General features: G+C 51.4%; 1 protein-coding gene across 1 annotated transcript in view; it reads right to left on the bottom strand.

Annotated features, from left to right (window-relative positions):
• Positions 1 to 1,582: 1,582 nt before the first annotated feature.
• The window catches only part of JPH2 (junctophilin 2), a 60,198-nt gene continuing 43,794 nt past the window's right edge, over positions 1,583 to 17,986 (bottom strand). The window contains exons 3-6 of the mRNA XM_079946231.1: positions 6,254 to 6,372; positions 4,501 to 5,207; positions 3,756 to 3,849; positions 1,583 to 2,301 (exon numbers count right to left, since the gene is read on the bottom strand). Of these exons, the coding sequence (XP_079802357.1) occupies positions 3,769 to 3,849; positions 4,501 to 5,207; positions 6,254 to 6,372 (907 nt within the window). The 3' untranslated portion in view covers positions 1,583 to 2,301; positions 3,756 to 3,768. The remainder of the gene's footprint in view (positions 2,302 to 3,755; positions 3,850 to 4,500; positions 5,208 to 6,253; positions 6,373 to 17,986) is intronic.

Here is a 17,986-nt window from a genome sequence, read left to right as displayed (position 1 = left end):
CGAGGAAACTGAGGCTCAGAGAAGTGAAATAAGTACGCTGAGCAGGACTAGAGCCCAGGGAGGCCAATCTCAAAAGGCAGGCTCTTTGGGGACTTCCCTGGCAGTCCAGTGGTTAAGACTCCACGTTCCCAATGCAGGGGGCATGGGTTCGATCCCTGGTCTGGAAACCAAGATCCCTCAGGCCACACAGTGCAGCCAAAGATTAAAAAAAAAAAAAAAAAAGGGCAGGCTCTTTCTTCTACTATATGCTGCTTAGGGAATCTTCTGGAAGTCTGCTTTAGAAACCCAGGGTCTGCCTTAGAAGGTCTGTGGCCTTTGGGGCATCCCTCCAGACCTGAAGCCCTTCAGCCACACCTCAGGAGGTATTATGGGAACTGTAAGAGAGAGACAGGGCCTGGACCAGCATGACCCAGGGTCCCGGGCCTCTTCTCCTTCAGCCAGTCCCTCGTCCTGAGCCCACAGGCAGACACTGCAGCCCAGCCAGAGCCTGTGAGCAGATGCAAGTTTATTATGGCACAGACGGCAGCTTCCTGAACCCTCACCCCAAACACCAGCCCCCAAACAAGGCCCCGGGAGGGAGCTCCGGCAGCCAAAGGCTTATCCCTGGCCCCGAGCCAGACCAGAAACCCTCGACAGTGACCTCAGAGCGGAGGCCTGGAGGCCGTCAGCCCTGAGCAGTGCCCCCAGCCCTCCCCCCTCATTCCCTAGCTGTCCAGGAAAGCCCACACACAGAGGCAGAGCCCTTGGAGGATGGGAGAACCCACGGGCTCCTCTCCGCGGAAATGCAGTCCAAGGTTCCAACCACGCCTCGAGACCCCAGCGGTGCTTGAAACAGCAAGTGTGAAGCTGGAGGGAAGGTTCCCAAGTATTGAGGGAGGAGGGGAAAGCCGACCCCATCAGAAGCAAACTCCAGGTCAAAGAGCTGCCCCGGAGAGGCCAGACCACAACGCCCCAGCCCCCAGGGGGCAGACAAACAAAGACGAGCAGCTGCCCCCTCCAGCTCTGCTTAAGTGCCGCGGCCGCATCCTTTCCCCCGGCTCAGCTTGGAGGGGCCTGGAAGACCTGCCCTCCATCCTCCCCGGGGGCAGAGGCCACAGCCCTCAGCCTCCCCCCAGCGGCAGCCAACACCAAGGCCCAGAAGGATCAGCGTGGCACAAAACATCTGTTAACGGGCTACATGCAAATACCATCTTCTGCCAAGCAAGCCGAGGGGCTTATTATCACAGACTGTGCCCAGTGGGAGGCCCAGACTTGCTCCCCTCTCCCTGGGAAACGCTGGCTGACAAGCACCTGTCTTCACACCTGCCCGAGAGTCAGCCCCAGTGAAATCTGCCTGGGCTTCCATGCTCATGCTTCCCCGAGCCTGCGGTGGCCCCTGTGAGCGGAAGCGGACAAATCAATTCACGGGGCATCCCCGGAGCTTTGCACCAGCCCCACGGCTCCTGCAGGGCGACCCCTTCTCCCCCCTCAGCATCCTGGAAGCCCCACATGCAATGCCAGCCCCAGGCTCAGGTGCACTCAGAGACAGGGCCATCCTCACCACCCCTTAGCCCTTCTCCCCACCCCCCAACCCCTGGCCACCTGCTCAGTGGCTTCCCAGCCAAAGGCCCCAATTCCTCCCGTCTCTCCCTCTTCTACTGGTCCAGAGGGAAGCAAACTGGACCAGTGGGAGGAGACAGAAGCACTGTATCCTGGGATATTCAAATGGAACATGTCCATTTCCTCTACTGTCACCCAGAATATCTGTAAGCAAGGGACAGAGTGTGGGCGGGGTCCGGACTGCGATGGGAAGGGCCACTGGGCTGTCGGAGCGTCTCCCTCGCTGGCCCACCGCAAGGATCTTGTCACTCCCTCCACCTGCCCGAGAGGCTTCAGCCCAGCAGCCAGAGGATAAAAGAAAGCAAGGGAGGGTAGAAAGAAGGCAACTGGGATTTTAACATCCTGGTTTGGTGACTTCTCCCAAAACACAGAAAAGCCCGGGGAGGGGGTGACCCAGGGGTGAGGCGAGGGAGTGGATGAGGATGGGGGACAGAGCAGATCAGGGTGCTCAAGACCAAGGCTCTGCCTTCAGGGCTTTCCCTGCCACTGGGCAGAGAGCTCCCGGAGGGTGCCCGGCCCTTTCTCTCCCTCTGGGCACCGCCTGCGTTGGGCATGGGCGCCACGGGAAACGTCCTTAAATGTCTGTGGTGTGGATGCGAGCTGGACCCCCGGCATCCAGGTCCAGAGTCCAGTCCTCCTTGGCTGCCCTGTGGGGCACTGCAGAAAGATGGGTCCACGCGTCCTCAGCAGGAACTCCTGGCTCTGCAAAGATACGGCAAGAGGGTCAGGCGAGGGAAGGAGGGAGCGGGGAGAAGGGCAGGAAGGCTGAGGCTCAGCCAGGCTCCAGGCAGGGTTCAAGCCTCAGGCCTGATGCTCTCTGGGGCAACATCTCCATCACCACCACCAGCCCCGCCTCCCCAAGCCCCCAGGGCAGCCTTGCCCCTTGGCTCTGACTCAGTGGGACCAGATACAAGTCCCGGAGGCCTCCCCTGGCCCTTGCAAGGCCCCCCGCTGGATGCTGCCTCTGCCTATTTACTGTCTCTGCCTGTTCCCTTTACCTGGGACACTCTTTCCTTTCTTCCTCCTCCCCCACTGCCATCTGGCTCGCCCCTCTCCATCCTTCAGATCAGGAAGTTGGCAGTCCCCACCGCAATCATTCCCAGATCCCCTATGAGACATGGACCCTGCCTAGCTCAGCATCCACCCGCACGCCAGCACCTACCAGGCTAATATTGTCATTGGCTATTTACCCGGTGACAGGACAAGGATTCCTTCTCCTTCTCCTCTGGGACTGAGTAGGAACCTCCAGCCCACACTAAGCTAGGATCAAGGGAGGGGGTCTCTGGTGGAGCGGGGGAGGGCAAGAGGCAGAAACTCTGTTAGCATCACCAAGCACAGGAATTATAGTGTAAAGGCTGGTCCCGGCAGGAGAAAGATTTTATTTGCCTTGTAGATATTTCACCCTGAGACCAACCAGGGCCTTTTTCCTTCACCCCAGCCCAGCCCACTTCCTTTCCCCACCCCCCCCCCCCCCGGATCTTACCCAGCCCCTGAGCTCCATCACAGGGAGAAAACCAATTGATGGAACCAACTGACTGAGAGCAGGGTCTCAGGAAGAGAGGACTGAGGGCGGGGGCGGGGGGTGGGCAAGTAGAGGGTGGGAGCAAGAGAGAATTGGAGGACAGAGAGAAGAGGACCCGGCCATGCCAGGTGGCCTCAGTCTAGACCTGCGGGGGTCTGGGGGGATGGAGTCAAGAACGGTTTTGCTTGACCTTTAAACTGCAAGACTTTTACATAATGAGCTGTAAGTTAAAGGTTTACTCTCATGTTCACCCCCTTTCTTAGGGCAGGAGTGAGTCCCTGCTGAATCCTTAGATCCCAGCGAGCAGGTGCTCAGTAAACTGTGCTTAAATTAATGATGTGTTAGTGAATGGCTGAATGAATGAAGCCCCCAGTGCTCACCTGACAGAGATCCGGTGCTCTGTGAATGTTGAGCTAATGAGGGGGTGTATGTGTGTGTGTGTGTGTCTGTGTGTGTGTGTGTGTGTGTGTGTGTGTATTGTGTACTGGGAAGAGATGATCTCTCAAATCCACACTCTAGGTCCCTGCCTCTGCTGGGGGACGGGCCTCAGTTAACCACAGGATGGTCCGCTCGGCAGGCAGCTGGCCCTTACTCTCCTCCCCCAGGGGCTCCCATCCCCTCCTCCCAGCCGCACCTGGTGGATGAGGTCAGGTCAGGAGGTGAACGAAGAGGATGGCCAGGCCAATGTTAAGCAGAATCACCATGCAGATGAGGACGGTGTTGGGGACCTGGGAACAGTGGAGAGAGGCTGCCTGAGTCCCCGGGAGAGCACACCCCCACCCTCTTGCTCACTGCTGTGCCCAGCACCGGGACACACCATCAGTGCTGGAAGGATTCTTGGAAATAACCAAACTGCTCAGGGTCCTGAGAGGGGCAAGAACGTATCCCAGAGCACACAGTGGGCAGAGCTGGGCCTGGAACCCAAGAACACGGCCTTCCCCACTGCTAATTCCTCTGGGGCCACAGCTGTCAGTCCCTCAGAGCCCAGCTTCAGTCTTTGGCGCTGCAGTTCCTAGCTCCCAGCCTCCTATAGCAAGCCCAGAGGTCCAGGACCCAGGCCCCCCACTGGGCCCCTCGCTGCTACACCTTGCAGCTGAGGCTGGGAGCCTGATGGACAGGGGCATCCCACCCCAGCCGCTTAGGACTCCCAGCCACCTCCCTCTCCAAAGAACTGCCCAGACAGCGGGCACAAAGGCCAGCCCCCTGCCCCAAGGTGGGGGGCTGTGTTGTGTAACCGTGGATCAGGCTGCACTTAACTAAGGCCACATCCCGCCTGCCCTGTCCTGTGCCATCACCCTTGCCGCCTGGCCATCTGCCCCCGAATCCCACTCCCAGCTCCCCGACGCCTGGGGAACCCGACTTCCCACCGACAGCCTCACCTCCTCCACCTCCACCTCCGCCGCCGTCGCCGCCTCCTTCCGAGCCTTCTTCTTGGCCCCGGCCTTGGTCAGCCGGGCCTCTGTCTTGCGGGCCTTGGCCTTGGGCTCGGCCTTGGGGACGATGGGCTTGGGTTCCAGCTTGGCGGGGCTCTCGGGCGCGGATCCTCGGGGCGGGGCCGCCGTGCCGGGGGCGGCCGGGGACGGGGGCGCCGAGTCGGCCGCGGGGACCTCGGGCTCGGGCTCGTCCTCGAAGGGCGGCGGCGCGGGCGGCGCGGTGCGCACGGCGTAGCTGTGGTAGCCCTGGTAGAGCGCCACCTCGGGCTCCTGCGACCGCACGGACGGCGCCTGCAGCGCCTCGATGGCTATGCGCTCGCTGGCGGGACGCGCGGGGCTGCGACGGCCAGCGGCCTCGGACGGCGTGACCGGCCGGCTGCCCTCGCCGCCGGGCTCGCCGTTCCAGGCGCCCGAGCTCAGCAGGCCGTCCTTGGATGCCGCGGCCGGCCGGGGCCGCTTGGGCTGAGGGGGCGTCCCGGCCGGCGACGGGGGGCCACCCTCGGGCGCAGGGGTCTCGCGCTCGTGCAGCTCCGGGCTCTCGCGGGGCCGCTCCGAGAGGCCTGCGGCGCCAGGGCCCCGGTGGGGGGAATCCAGCAGGCTCTCCGAGTTCTCCAGGATCTCCTGGAGCAGCCGGCGCTTCTGATACTCCGGACCTGCCGGGACCACACGGGGAGGCTGCATTCGAACCCGGTCCCAGCACTGGATGACCCAGGGCAAGCCGCTCTGAGTCTCATTTATGTACTCAGCCAGCCTTAACCTACGGCCACCAAATGCCAAGTACTGTTTTAAGCAATTCCCCAATACTAACTCATTTAATCATTTTAATAACCCTATGCGGTGTATGCTATTATTTAGCCTCCATTGTACAGATGAAGAAAAGGAGGCTCAAGAGAGGTAAAAATCACTTGCCCAGAGTCACTCCGCTGACCAAGGGCAGAGCCAGGACTGGCACTCAGGCTAGCCTGGCTCCAGAGTTTATGCTCTGTACGGTCACACTGGTCTCTTTCCATTCTCTTATCTGAAAAACGGGCCCAATCATACCTATTTCATAAATACTAACGGAAGGATTAATCGGGTGAAAAAAAATGCCTGTAATATGCTGAGCTCAGTGCCTGGCACGTGGTGACAGCTGTTGCTATGACCACCCAAGGGCGGAGGCAGCCAGCCAGGGTCGCTCTTCCTTGGACCAGCAGGGGACGCACTGTGATGGGAAGCGACTTAACCTCCCAGGCACAGATCTGCGCTCCGCGGTCTTCCATCTAGTCTCCCTTTGGTCTTACGGCCGCAGCCAGAATGTTTAGAAAATACAAATCTAATCGTGCCACTCACCTTAAAACCCTCAGTGCAGGCAGCACCAGTCCCCCACCCTGATGGGCTCCCACCGCTCTATCCAAATGCAAAGTCTGTATCAGAGCCAGGGGGTCCTCCTTACTCTGCAGCCCCATTTCCCAGAGAGAAGAGACGGGCTGGAGTGGGGGGAGCCTCTGATACCCCGCCACAATCTCAGCATGAGTCCCCTTGTGCCATGCTTGCACCCATCCCATGCTTGCACCACGCTCCACAGATTCTGGAACTCAAAGGCATGCGTGGACCCACTTGAGCATCTCAGCTTTCCAACAAGCAAAGAAAAGGTGTCCACCCCCCCCCCCAGGACCTCCCCCTACCCCGTCCTGCCCCTCCCCTCCCTGGTTGGCCCTACCTGGCTGGTAGAAGTCTGGAGCCAGTTCCCTGGCCAAAGTGCGGGCAATGTTGGACTCTTGGTTGGCAGCCAGTGCAGCCTGTTCTGCTGCCTCAGCTTTGGCCTTGGCGTGACTTGTCCTAAGAAGACAACATGGTGGAGACTCAGGATCCCTCCAGAGAACTAGTCCTCTGCCCTTCCTCCCCAACCCACAAAGAGACACTCTGGATAGAATTTTCATTCACTCCAGCTGTCAATGAATATTTATTGAGCCCTGTGGTCCAGACTGCTGTGCATTCCCCAGACCACTTCCTCTTCATTCTGGACACACAGATGGACTACATTTCCCAGCCTCCCCTGCAGTTAGGTGTGGTCAGGTGACTGGCCAAAGCATTGTGGGAAGACAGGATTATGCCACTTCCAGACCTGGCCCACAGAAACCCCCCCTGTAATCCTTTTCATCCTCTCTTTTCCCCCTGTTGCTGGTAAAATGCAGAGGCCAAGGCCCAGAACAGGGAATTTAACCTCATTTGTGTCACAGATCTTCCTGGCATCTGGTGACACCGCTGGACCCCTTCTTGGAATGTTTTAAAATGCACAAATTACACAGGATTACAAAGGGATGCAATTATATTGACACACTGTTACCAAAATATTTAAAGGGACAAATTTGTAATATAATAATGTATATTCTTCTTTATTAACACTTTAAACAAAATATCTAGCAGGTCTATTAACTACCATAATTTAAAAGTATAGATTAACATAAAGAATATTTCAAGGATACGTGCAACAACAGTAATGTGACATGAAAATATATGTGATTTCTATTAGTGACAAAGTCAGAGATACTGCTAATACTACTGTTGATTTATTGCCAACTTCCATAATTGAAGAAAATACTAAATTTCAGTTAGAGGTTAGTAAAAATAAAGATGTATGGGATCAGGCTGAAGCTGGACTCCAGGTAAGACCACATCCCCGCTTGGCTACTTCCCTGTCTGATTCTGTGTCTCTCACTCCCCCTGGAGCTGCTGTGAAAACTACTGAGAGGCAACACATAAAAGTGTTTAGCCCGGGATGGGGCTTAGTGATGATGATGATGGTGACGATGGTGGTGATGGTGGTGGTGGAGAAGGAGAAGGAGGAAGATGACATTTGTGACATCAAAATCCAGTGTGGAGCCAACAAGGAACCTACTGTAGAGCACAGGGAACTACACTCAGTATTTTGTAATAACCTATAAGGGAAAAGAATCTGGAAAAGAATCTATATATATATAATATGTATATACTTACCTAGATATATGAATATATATACACATACATATATATACGTATAACTGAATCGCTGTGCTGTACGCCTGAAACTTACATGATATTGTAAATCAACTATACTTTAAAAAATTTTAAAACCGAGTGTGATACATATATATACGTATAACTGAATCGCTGTGCTGTACACCTGAAACTTACATGATATTGTAAATCAACTATACTTTAAAAAATTTTAAAACCGAGTGTGATACATATATATACGTATAACTGAATCGCTGTGCTGTACACCTGAAACTTACATGATATTGTAAATCAACTATACTTTAAAAAATTTTAAAACCGAGTGTGGTACATGCATATCCCCAGACTCGTATTTGCCTGTACATGGGTATGCGTGATTCAAAGATCTAAATTTTCAGAGACACTTCCCTGGAAACCTGAAACCCCAGGTTGGGGGAGGAGGGAAAGGGCTGGGCAAACCCTCAAACTGCGAAAATGTCCTTTTTTGGTAACGTGAGCTGGATGAGGCTTGTTTCCCGGTGCCCTGGGAAGCTGTGTTGCAGGACTCCTCAGGCCAGAATGGCAGCCTCCACACTGAGCCCCGGAAGATTCTGGGGGATCAACGGTGGATCCTCCAGGGCAGCCAGAACAGGGGTCAGAGGGGAGTGGCCACACAGCCCAAGGCAATAAGGGCTGCTGGGTTTAAAGGAAGCACGCTCCTCTGCCCACATCCATCAATCTGACCAGCTGAATACTTTATTAGCTCCCCACGCAAAATGTCTCTGATTTCAGGAATAGCTCCCCAGCTCCCCAGCCTTCAAGCCAGGAATCCCAGCGTCTCCCACACCCCCCTTCCTCATCTTTCAATATTCACAGACAACAACCAGCAACTCCTGTCTCCCCTGCTCCCCCTATAGCTCTCGAATCTGCCCATTCTCCTTCCTTCTATCACTCCTCCTGCAAGGTCCCCCACTCCCATCTGTAGCCTCCAGGCTCGCTTCCTACAACCAATGACATGCAGCTTGCTTAACCCATACATCTCCTGGCCTCATCTCTTGCTGAAAATCTTTGCAAGGCTTCCTATTGTGCTGAAAATAAAGTCCAAACTACTTAGGGTGGCCTTCAAGGCTCTCCAAATTCTCGGCCCGAGGCAGCCTTGATGGGGTATATCTGGCAGCTTACCAGGGCAGGCTGAACTGCTGTGGTCCAAAGGCTATCTTCTGGTCCAGTGGCACTCACAGTGTGGTCCATTCACCAACCCCCCAGCCCCTCATCATCCAGGCACTTGTTGAAAATGCAGCTTTGGGGGCTCCCCCCCAGATCTATTGAATTAGAATTTCTTAGGAGGAGCCCAGGAATCTGTATTTTATAAATCTCCAGCTGCTTCCACTGCTCATTAAAATTTGAGAAGCATGCACTAGTCAGACAGAGAGAAAATCCAGTCTTCTCTTGGGCAGTTCCCGGCCTGCTCAACCCCCCAGGAGCCTTGAGTGGCTCTCTTCAAGCACCAGGATCCCTCCCTGAGTCCAGGTCCTGCTAGGGAAGCGCAGGAACCATTTCTTTTCCTATGACCACTTTGATGTTTCTTGGGGAGGGTCTCCTAGGATGGCTCTGCCCCTAATGGGGAGAAGGGAAGGAGAGTAACTGGGGCACAGGGTGGGGCAGGGATCAGTCACCCTTCTTGATTTCAACAGATTTTTTTTCGTCAGCAGGGTTAAAAATAGGGCTGGTGGTGGTTCAGGGATGGGGCAGGGCAATAACCCAGTGGAAGCACGTCTGAGAGTATCCAGCCCCACCCCTGACTCCTTTGCCCACCCCAGACCCCTAACCGCCCCATTAGATCTGGCCTTGTTGCCCAGGTGTCTCCATCAGGCCACCGATGGCTTCATTGGGCCAAAGGGAGACACCCACAGGATGTACCCCTGACTCCTTTGCTCTGGTTGTTCTCCCCTCTGGAATGTTCCTTCTCAGTCCTTCCACCTCCCAGCCTTAAAGGGCCAGCTCAAGACCCACTTCAACAACCAGATTCATTCATTTCATACAACGTTATGGACTGCCTACTGTGCGCTAGGCACTATTCTGGGCACTGTGACTACAACAGCAAACCCAGTATCCAAAAATCCCTTGTAGAGCTCACATTCTACTGCAGGGGTCAGCAAGTCAGGGCAACAGGCCAGATTTAGCCCGCTGCCTCTGTCCCACCTGTGAGCTAATGACGCTCTTTATATTTTTAAAGGTGTGGGAAAAAACCCAAAAGAGTAATTTTATGACGTGAAAATTATATGGCCTTGAGATTTGCGTCCATATCAAGTTTTATTGGAACACAGCCACACCCATTTGTTTACTAGTATCTAGGGTTAAGTAGTTGCCACCGAAGTCCGTGACCTGCAAGGCCAAAAATATTTACCGTCTGGTGCTTTACAGGAAAAGTTTGCCCACCTCTGTTCTAATGCATCCACTCAACAACGGTCTCTTCTACTACTCTGATTAATAATATTCATCTGTTACTCGTTGAGCACTTTGTGCCCAGCTCTGTGCTATGGCCACAATTACACGTGACTTCAGTGAGGTGAAGTCACTTTCTCAAGGTCACACAGCTAGAAAGTGCACCTGCCCAAGCTCTTCCCCATTACACTGAGCCGCGGCCTTCCTGGCACTAACTAACTGGGCCAGGTGTTCCACGTGCTGGGACCAGGGATGGGGCAAAATCAGACCCAGCAGCCGCCTGAGGAGCTCACAGCTTAATGCAGCCCTGCCAGGTCAACTACGCCACATCTCTGAAAATCAGTGGATGGACAGGGGCGCAGAGCATAAGCCTTGAACTGCATGGGGGTGTGGCTAAGAGGGGGCAGCTCTGGCTAGGTTGTCTGGGGTCAGGTCTTGGCTCTGCTCCTTATACCCTTGGGCAAGTCTGAGCCCCCTGAGCCTCAGTCTCCTCATCTGTAAAATGGGGATAATAACAGCACCTGCCTCAGAGAAACAGTATAAGGAGTAAATGAATAAACAGTCATATGGCCCTTAGAACAGTAGCCAGGACACAGAAAGTGCTATCTAGGTGCTTGTTAATAAAATATATAAGAAGCACAGTTGTTTTTAGACGACTGAAACAAAAAACCTGAATGTACTTAATGTCACTAATTTGTTCACTTAAAAATTTTTCAGAAATCCATCAGAACAAGGAGCCCATGGTAGGTTTGGAGGACAGAGGCAGATAATCAGAGCCCCCAACTCAGGCCGCTGCCAGCCTCTCTGAAGCTGCAGAGGTGGTTGATAAGGGCAGTGCAGCCAAGTCTTCCTGAGGGGATGCTTCAGATGCCACCGCCCTGTCTTCTCCCAAAATAGCCCCTCGCCCCTAGCTCTGGCTGGCTGTAGCCGTTTCCCCCCAGAACAATCATGGTCAGAGTAAACCCGAGGAGGAACCACAGGTGGGATGTCCAGCCACCTGCCCAGATAGCTCCCTGGGAGAAAGTTCCCCTGCCCTCCAACAAGGATGGAGACAAGGGTCCAGTCTTGCCTGGACTGCATTCATTTGGCAAACATGTGCTAAGCCCTGCTGGGAAACTCTTCACCAGAGGGATTAAGGGTACAAGTTCACATCCATCATATTCTGGGTACCTGACCTTTGCTCTCTGGCCTCAGTTTCCTCAACTGCGAAATGGGGTTAATAACATTTAATTCACAAAATTACTGGGAGCCTGAAATAAGATTGCGCAAAAGTGCTTAGCATAAACTGAGCACTTAACAAATATTAGCTATCATTATTGTTACCGTTTTTGTTATTATTATAATGATGTTTACCAGCAACTCCCTTCCAAAATGCTAAAGACTGCCAAAAAATTGGGATTTAAGTATGCATTTATAGAAGGATATGTCATGAAAACATTGTTTCAAGGTTCACCCACGTTGTAGCATAAATAATACTTCATTCCTTTCTATTGCCTAATAATGGTCCACTGGGTGGATAAACCATATTTAGTTTATCTGTTCAACAGCTGATGGACATTTGTGTTGTTTCCACCTTTTGGTTACTATGAATAATGCTTCTATGGATATTCATGTAGAAGTTTTTGGGTGGATGTATGTTTGCATTTCTCTTGGGTATACGCCTAGGAGTGGAATTGCTGGGTCATGTGATAAGTCTTTTTAACCTTTTGAGGAACTGCCAGACTGGTTCTGAATTGAGTGCAACATTTTACCTTCTTCCAATAACATATGAGGATTCCAATTTCTCCACCTCCTTGTCAACACTTACTATTATCCATTTTTAAATTTTAGTCACACTAGTGGTTTGTGAGGTGCATTTCATCGTGGTTTTGATTTGCATTTCCCTGATGGCTAATGATGTTGAGTGTGTTTTTATGTGCTTAATGACCATTTATGAATCTTCTTAGGAGAAATGTTTATTTAGATTCTTTGCCTGTTTTCAAATTTTTTGTCTTATTATTGAGTTGTTAAAGTTCTTTATATATTCTAGATACAAGTCCCTTATCAAATATATGATTTGAAAATATTTTTCCCATTCTGTTGTCTTTTCACTTTCTTAATGGTGTCCTTTGAAGCATAGAAGTCTTTAAGTTTAATGATATCCAATTTATCTATTTTTCTTTTGTTGCCTGTGCTTTTGGTGTCATATCTAAGAAAGCTTTGCCTAGCTCAACATCCAAAGATTTACTACTATATTTTATCCCCAGGGTTTTATAGTTTATTTCTTACATTTAGATCTAGAAACATTACTTCTAATAAGAAAAAATGGGAAATAAACTAAGGGTTTGTACCTCCCTAGGAGATAGGCACCACAACCATTTTACAGATGAAGAAACTGAGGCACAGAGAGGTTAAGTCACTTGCCCATTATTATTATAATGAACATTAAGCCAGACATGGCCCCTGCTCTGGAAGGATGTAGAGTCTGGTCAGAGATAAGACAAGGTGAAAAGTTTTGAGAACAAACAGAAGGCTACGGGGCAGGAGAAAGCCCATGTGGTGGGTTACATGTTCATAATTTGTATTTTGTTATTTTTATATTATATATTATAAATATATAAAATATGTAGTAAAAATAATATGGTTTCATCATCAAAAAAATTGGAAAATAAGCAGATGTTTTTGAAAAAAGAAAAATTGCTGTTAATATTTTGGTATTTTGAGGTGGTTAAGAACACTGTTTTTGACTGTGGGTGGCTTACATAGTTCTCTGTACTTTGATTTTTTTCCATCTGTAAAATGGGGCTATGAATAGCCCCTGCCTCATAGAGTTGTTGGGATTATAGAGTGAATGTACATAAGGCATTTAGAACAGGACGTGGCACATAGAAAGCTCTATGCAAGTGTTTGAAAATTTTAGAAAGTGAATTTGTTTTAGCTGAAGTGGAGGGGCATGGGTTTTGAGTCTAGGGGGCTGTGCCCCCCTTCAGGCCCTAGGTAGGACCTCCCGACCTTGGAAGCCCAGCCTGAAATCCCCAGGCCATGGCGGTGACCTGTTCCAGATCATGTTTTACAGAAACCTTTCTCCCCTTCTTGAAAAAGAGCCACCAGCCCAGCTGGGGAGGGGGCTCACACTCACCATGTGTGGGTGGGTGACACCCCTTCCCCCCCTCAGCCTCTAAGGGGGAGGCAAAGTAATGAGCTGCTGTTTACTAACTATGTGCCAGACACCTGATCTTTGTGGTCGGCTGAATAATGGCCCCAGAGATATCCAGGTTCTAATCCCTGCAACCAATGAATGTTACCTTATATGGCAAAAGGGGCTTTGCAGATGTGATTAAATTGAGGATCTTGAGGTGCAGGAATTATCCTGGATTATACAAGCAGGTTCTAAATGTAACCACAAGTGTCCTTATAAGAGGGAGGCAGGGGCAGATGGGACCACAGGAGAGGAGATGATGTGATGTTGGAGCAGAGACTGGAGTGATTCACTTTGAAGATGCAGATAGGGCCCCAAACCAAGGAATGGGGGCAGCCACCAGGAAGTTGAAAAGTCAAGGAACTGGATTCTCCTGTCAGCCTCCAGAAGGAACCAGCCCTGTCAACACCCTGACTCTATTAGCCCACGGAGACTGATTTCAGACTTTTGACCTCCAGAACTGTAAGAGAATAAATCTGTGTTGTAAGTCCCCAAGTTTGTGGTAATTTGTTACAGCAGCAACAGGAAATTACAACAACCTCTGTGATCTCATGTCATCCTCAAGACAACCCACTGTACAGGAGAAGAAAGGAAGGCTCAGGAAATTATTTGCCCACGGCTCATGGCTAGTGAGATCCAGAGCCGGCTGGAACATGATTCCAGATCTGTCTGGCATCAGAGCCTTTGCTGACCCACGCATCTGCTACACACTTCAGTTAAGCCAGAAGAGCCCAGCAGCTGGGACTGGCCACAACCACGCCTCTTTCCCCCGGGGCGTGGGCATCCCTAGCGTTCATCCTGCCTATCATAGAGCCCAGGGCTAGTAGTTACCAGCAGTGATACCCTCAACTTCTCCAAAGAAAGGTTAGTCAGTTGGAACCTGGGAATTGCCTGGCTGTGTGACTAAAGTCTGGCTGTATTTCGGCAGCCAGTGAAGTGACAGGGAGGGGACCTCAGGCCTTGCTCCCGCCGCCGCCCACATAGGACTGGACCCTGCAGTCCAATCTGGAACCCAGGTCTCAGCAGTGAGGCCCTTTCTGGATGAGTTGGCTGCACAGGGAAACTTCCTTTTTAAAAAGTCTACACCAGGGACTTCCCTGGTGGGCCAGTGGTTAAAACATCCTCCTTCCAATGCAGGGGACGCGGTTCGACCCCTGGTCGGGGAACTAAGATCCCACATGCTGCGGGACAGCTAAGCCCACGCAACGCAACTACTGAGCCTGTGCGCACTAGAGAGAAGCCCGTGCGCCACAACTAGAGAGAAGCCCGCGCGCTGCAACAAAAGACCCTGCATGCAGCAACGAAGATCCCATGTGCCACAACTAAGACCCGATGCAGCCAAATAAATAAATAAATATTTAAAAGTCTACACCAGATTTTAAAATCACATTTTATGAATTATGAAAAGAGTAACAGTAAAGCAACAGCACTGGGAACCCACTGTGCTAAACGATAGCTATGTTAGCTTTTGAGCCTTCTTTTCTAGCCTTTCCACGTGTACATCTATTTTTTAACAGAGCTGTGAACACAATAAAGAGTCAATTTTGAGGGCCAGTTTTTAAGAGCATGGAATCTGAAGTTATGCTACCCAGGTCTGAAAACCCTGACTCAGACATTAGCTGTGTGACCTGGGCAAATCACTTAACCTCTCTGTGCATCCATTTCTTCTTCTGAAAAGGGAGTGTGGCAGGAAGATTTTTCAGATGCCTCCTGGTATTCATACCCTTATGGGATCCCCTCCCCTTGAGTATGGGCTGAACTCAGTGACAGGCTTCTAACAAAAAGACTATGGCAGTGGTGATAGGATATCCCTTCCATGACTAGTTTACAAAAGATGGTGACTTTGCTCTTGCTAGCAGACTCCTGCTGGCTTTGACGAAGCAAGCTCCCACGTTGGGGAGGCTCATGTGGCAAGGAACTGAAGGCAGCCTCCCGCCAACGTCAGCATGGAGCTCAGGGCCTCAGTCCAATGGCCCACGAGAAACTGGATCCTGCCAACAGCCATGTGCGTGAGTGTGGAGTGGATCCTTCCCCAGGGGAGCCTTCAGATGGGACCAAAGCCCCGGCCGACACCTTGACTGCAGCCTCATGGGAGACCCTGAGCCAGAGGACACAGCTCAGCCACGTCCTGATACCTGACCCACAGCAACTGCGAGATAAGAAAAATGTGTCGTTTCGTGCTGCTATGTTTGGGGATAATTTTTTAGGCAGTGATAGACAACTATTACAAATTTGGATAATAATAATGCCTACCTCATAGGGTTGTTATGAAATTTAAAGGAATTAATATACAGAAAGGGCTTAGAACAGTGCCTTTTGCACTGAGTGTGCACTAGAGAAGTTTAGCTTTCACTATTATACATTTTTCACTCACATAATTTTTCACGTTTCCATAGATTGATGTTTATCACTTCAGACTGCTCAACCTTTTTTTCTTTAGAAATTTAACATCTACATATTTTTGTGCTATAGCGCTTCCCCTCCTGGGAATCTGGCCAACTGACATACTCAAATTGTGCAAAATGACACACGTACAAGGGTATTTACTGCCATCCTGTTTGTAATAGCAAAAGATTGGAAATGAAGCCAAAGCAAGAAGTGGGGAAGTAGTTGATTAAATTATGGTGTAGTCATTTGAAGAACAATTCTTGTTGAGTGCCTACTGTGTGCCAGCACTGTGCTCAGATATTGGCATGTATTATTTCATTGAATCCTCACAGTATTCTCTAAGGTAGACATCACTACCAATTCCCATTTTACAGGTGAGAAAACTAAGGATGAGAAGGTTAGATAAGCCACCCAGCTCACATAGTCAATAAACGGGGAAAGCCAGGAATTCCAGTGTGGTGAACACCAAAATAAGATTAATATTAAATAATTTTTAATATGAATGTTTGAGTTTTCATTAATATTGGTGTCAGACGACCTGGTTTCAAACCCCAGCTCCTCCATGTCCAAGTTGTGTGACCTTTGCCAAGGCGTGGAACCTCTCCAAGTCTCAGTTTCACCATCTGTAACTTGGGTTGATAATAGCACTTAGCTGCCCCTAGAATTATTGCGAGGATGAAGTGAACTGCGGCATGTGAAGGGTATACTCATTTGATCGTGACAAGTATTTACTAAGCACCTACCGTGTGCCGGGTCCCGGGCTAGATCTAGGGGTACAGCAGTGAACAGAAGAAACTCACCTCCTAGAACTTACAGACTAGCCTAGCATGCCTCCCTGTGCATAGTGGGAACCCCATCAATGGCAGCTGCTACTTTTGTTACTATTACTTAGAGAGTGATTCTTCCCCCCAAGGGGTGGACTTCCCACCTGGGTCTACTGGGATCGCCCGCAGAGCGCCCACGGACCTGGCTCTGGGTGTGCTCTGCTCCCCGCCCCAGCCCACCCCGCCCACCCGGTGAGCCAGCCGGCCGTGGCATCCCACAAGGCCCAAGTCAGCAGACATCTCCTGTCTAAATAAGGACAAGGCGCACAGGAGAGCTTTCTGTGAGCTGGAGGAATGCTGACAGCTGAGCCCTCCCGGCCCAGCACCCTCCCCAGCCTCCGGCCCCTCCCCAGGTGGTACTCCGCTGCGGCATTCCAGTTTTTCCCAGAGCAGCCCCCAAGGTCCCTGACAGCCCCCTTCACCCCCCAGGCTGCTCTGAAAACCGATAAGGAGCCTTAGGAAGGAATTCCAGGCAGCTCCATCTGCTCCTGAGGGCTGGCACCCCTGCTGCCACACGGGGAGGAAGAAACCGCGGGGAGGGGCCAAGCCCGGCCCCAGCCCTGGAAAATCACATCCCTTGCTTCGAAAAGCATTTCCAGAGATTTTATTTGGCCTCAGGCGCTGTGTCAGGTGTGAGGGCCCCAGAGGAGATTCCGACCACGTTGCTGTCTTCCTCTATCCCCAAACCATGTCACAGCAGTCACGACTGAGACAAGTCCATGGCTCCTGGTGGGGTGGGAAGGGGGAGACACATCTAGCCCAGAGCATGGGCTCAGGGGAGACCTCTTAGAGAAGTTCTTGCTGAGGCAGTGGCTGAACGGGGGAGCTCCGGCACCAGATGACTGGGGTTCCCATCCTAGCCCTGCTTCTTCCTAGCTGTGTGACCTTGAGGAAGTTACTTTACAGTTCTGTGCCTCCGTTTCCCCATCTGTGAAATGGGAGAATAACAGCACCAACCTCACAGAGTTGGGAGAACTAAACGCGTGGGTATTTGCAAAGTGCTTAGAGCAGTAAGGGCGGGGGGTGGGGGGTCACGTCCTCAGGATTTGTTTAGGGTGACCGGAGAGCTTATCATTCAAACCAGGGCACCTGAGGGTGAAAGGGGGTCTGTTTATAATTATACCCAGCATGATCCAGGGCGATCTCAGGCACACGAGGCAACGTGGTCATCCCAGCTTTGACCACAACTAAGGTGCCAACTGTCACCGACAGCGACTGTCTGTCACCTTTGTGAGCCAGCCCTGCAAGAGATGAACACCATACTCAACACACAGCAGGTGCGCACGAGAGCTGCTGAGGGTTTGTTTCCAACAGATCTGACTCTCAGATTTCCCAGGAAGAAAAAATTACCCTTACGATGAAGACATGTAAAAACGGGACTTGAGCTAGAGTCCAAGGAAGAAATTAAGGATTTCAATGCATTAGTTAAGAGATATTTATTGAGCTCTTTATGTGGGTCCATGCCTAGGCCCCGGGGTGGTGGGGTGAAGGGGGAGGGGAAAGAGGTGTCATAAGGAAGCAAAATAAAGAAGTAAAGGATTCCATGCCTGGTGACCAACCATGGTCGGTCGGGTAACAAGGAAGCATTTGGAGACAAGATTCAAGATAGAACAGACACCATCAGGGAGGGGTCAGGTCTTGG

This window comes from Stenella coeruleoalba, assembly GCF_951394435.1.
Source record: "Stenella coeruleoalba genome assembly, chromosome: 15".
NCBI lineage: Eukaryota > Metazoa > Chordata > Mammalia > Artiodactyla > Delphinidae > Stenella > Stenella coeruleoalba.
Note: the sequence above shows the minus strand (reverse complement) of the source record. Positions and strands in the feature narration are given on the sequence as shown.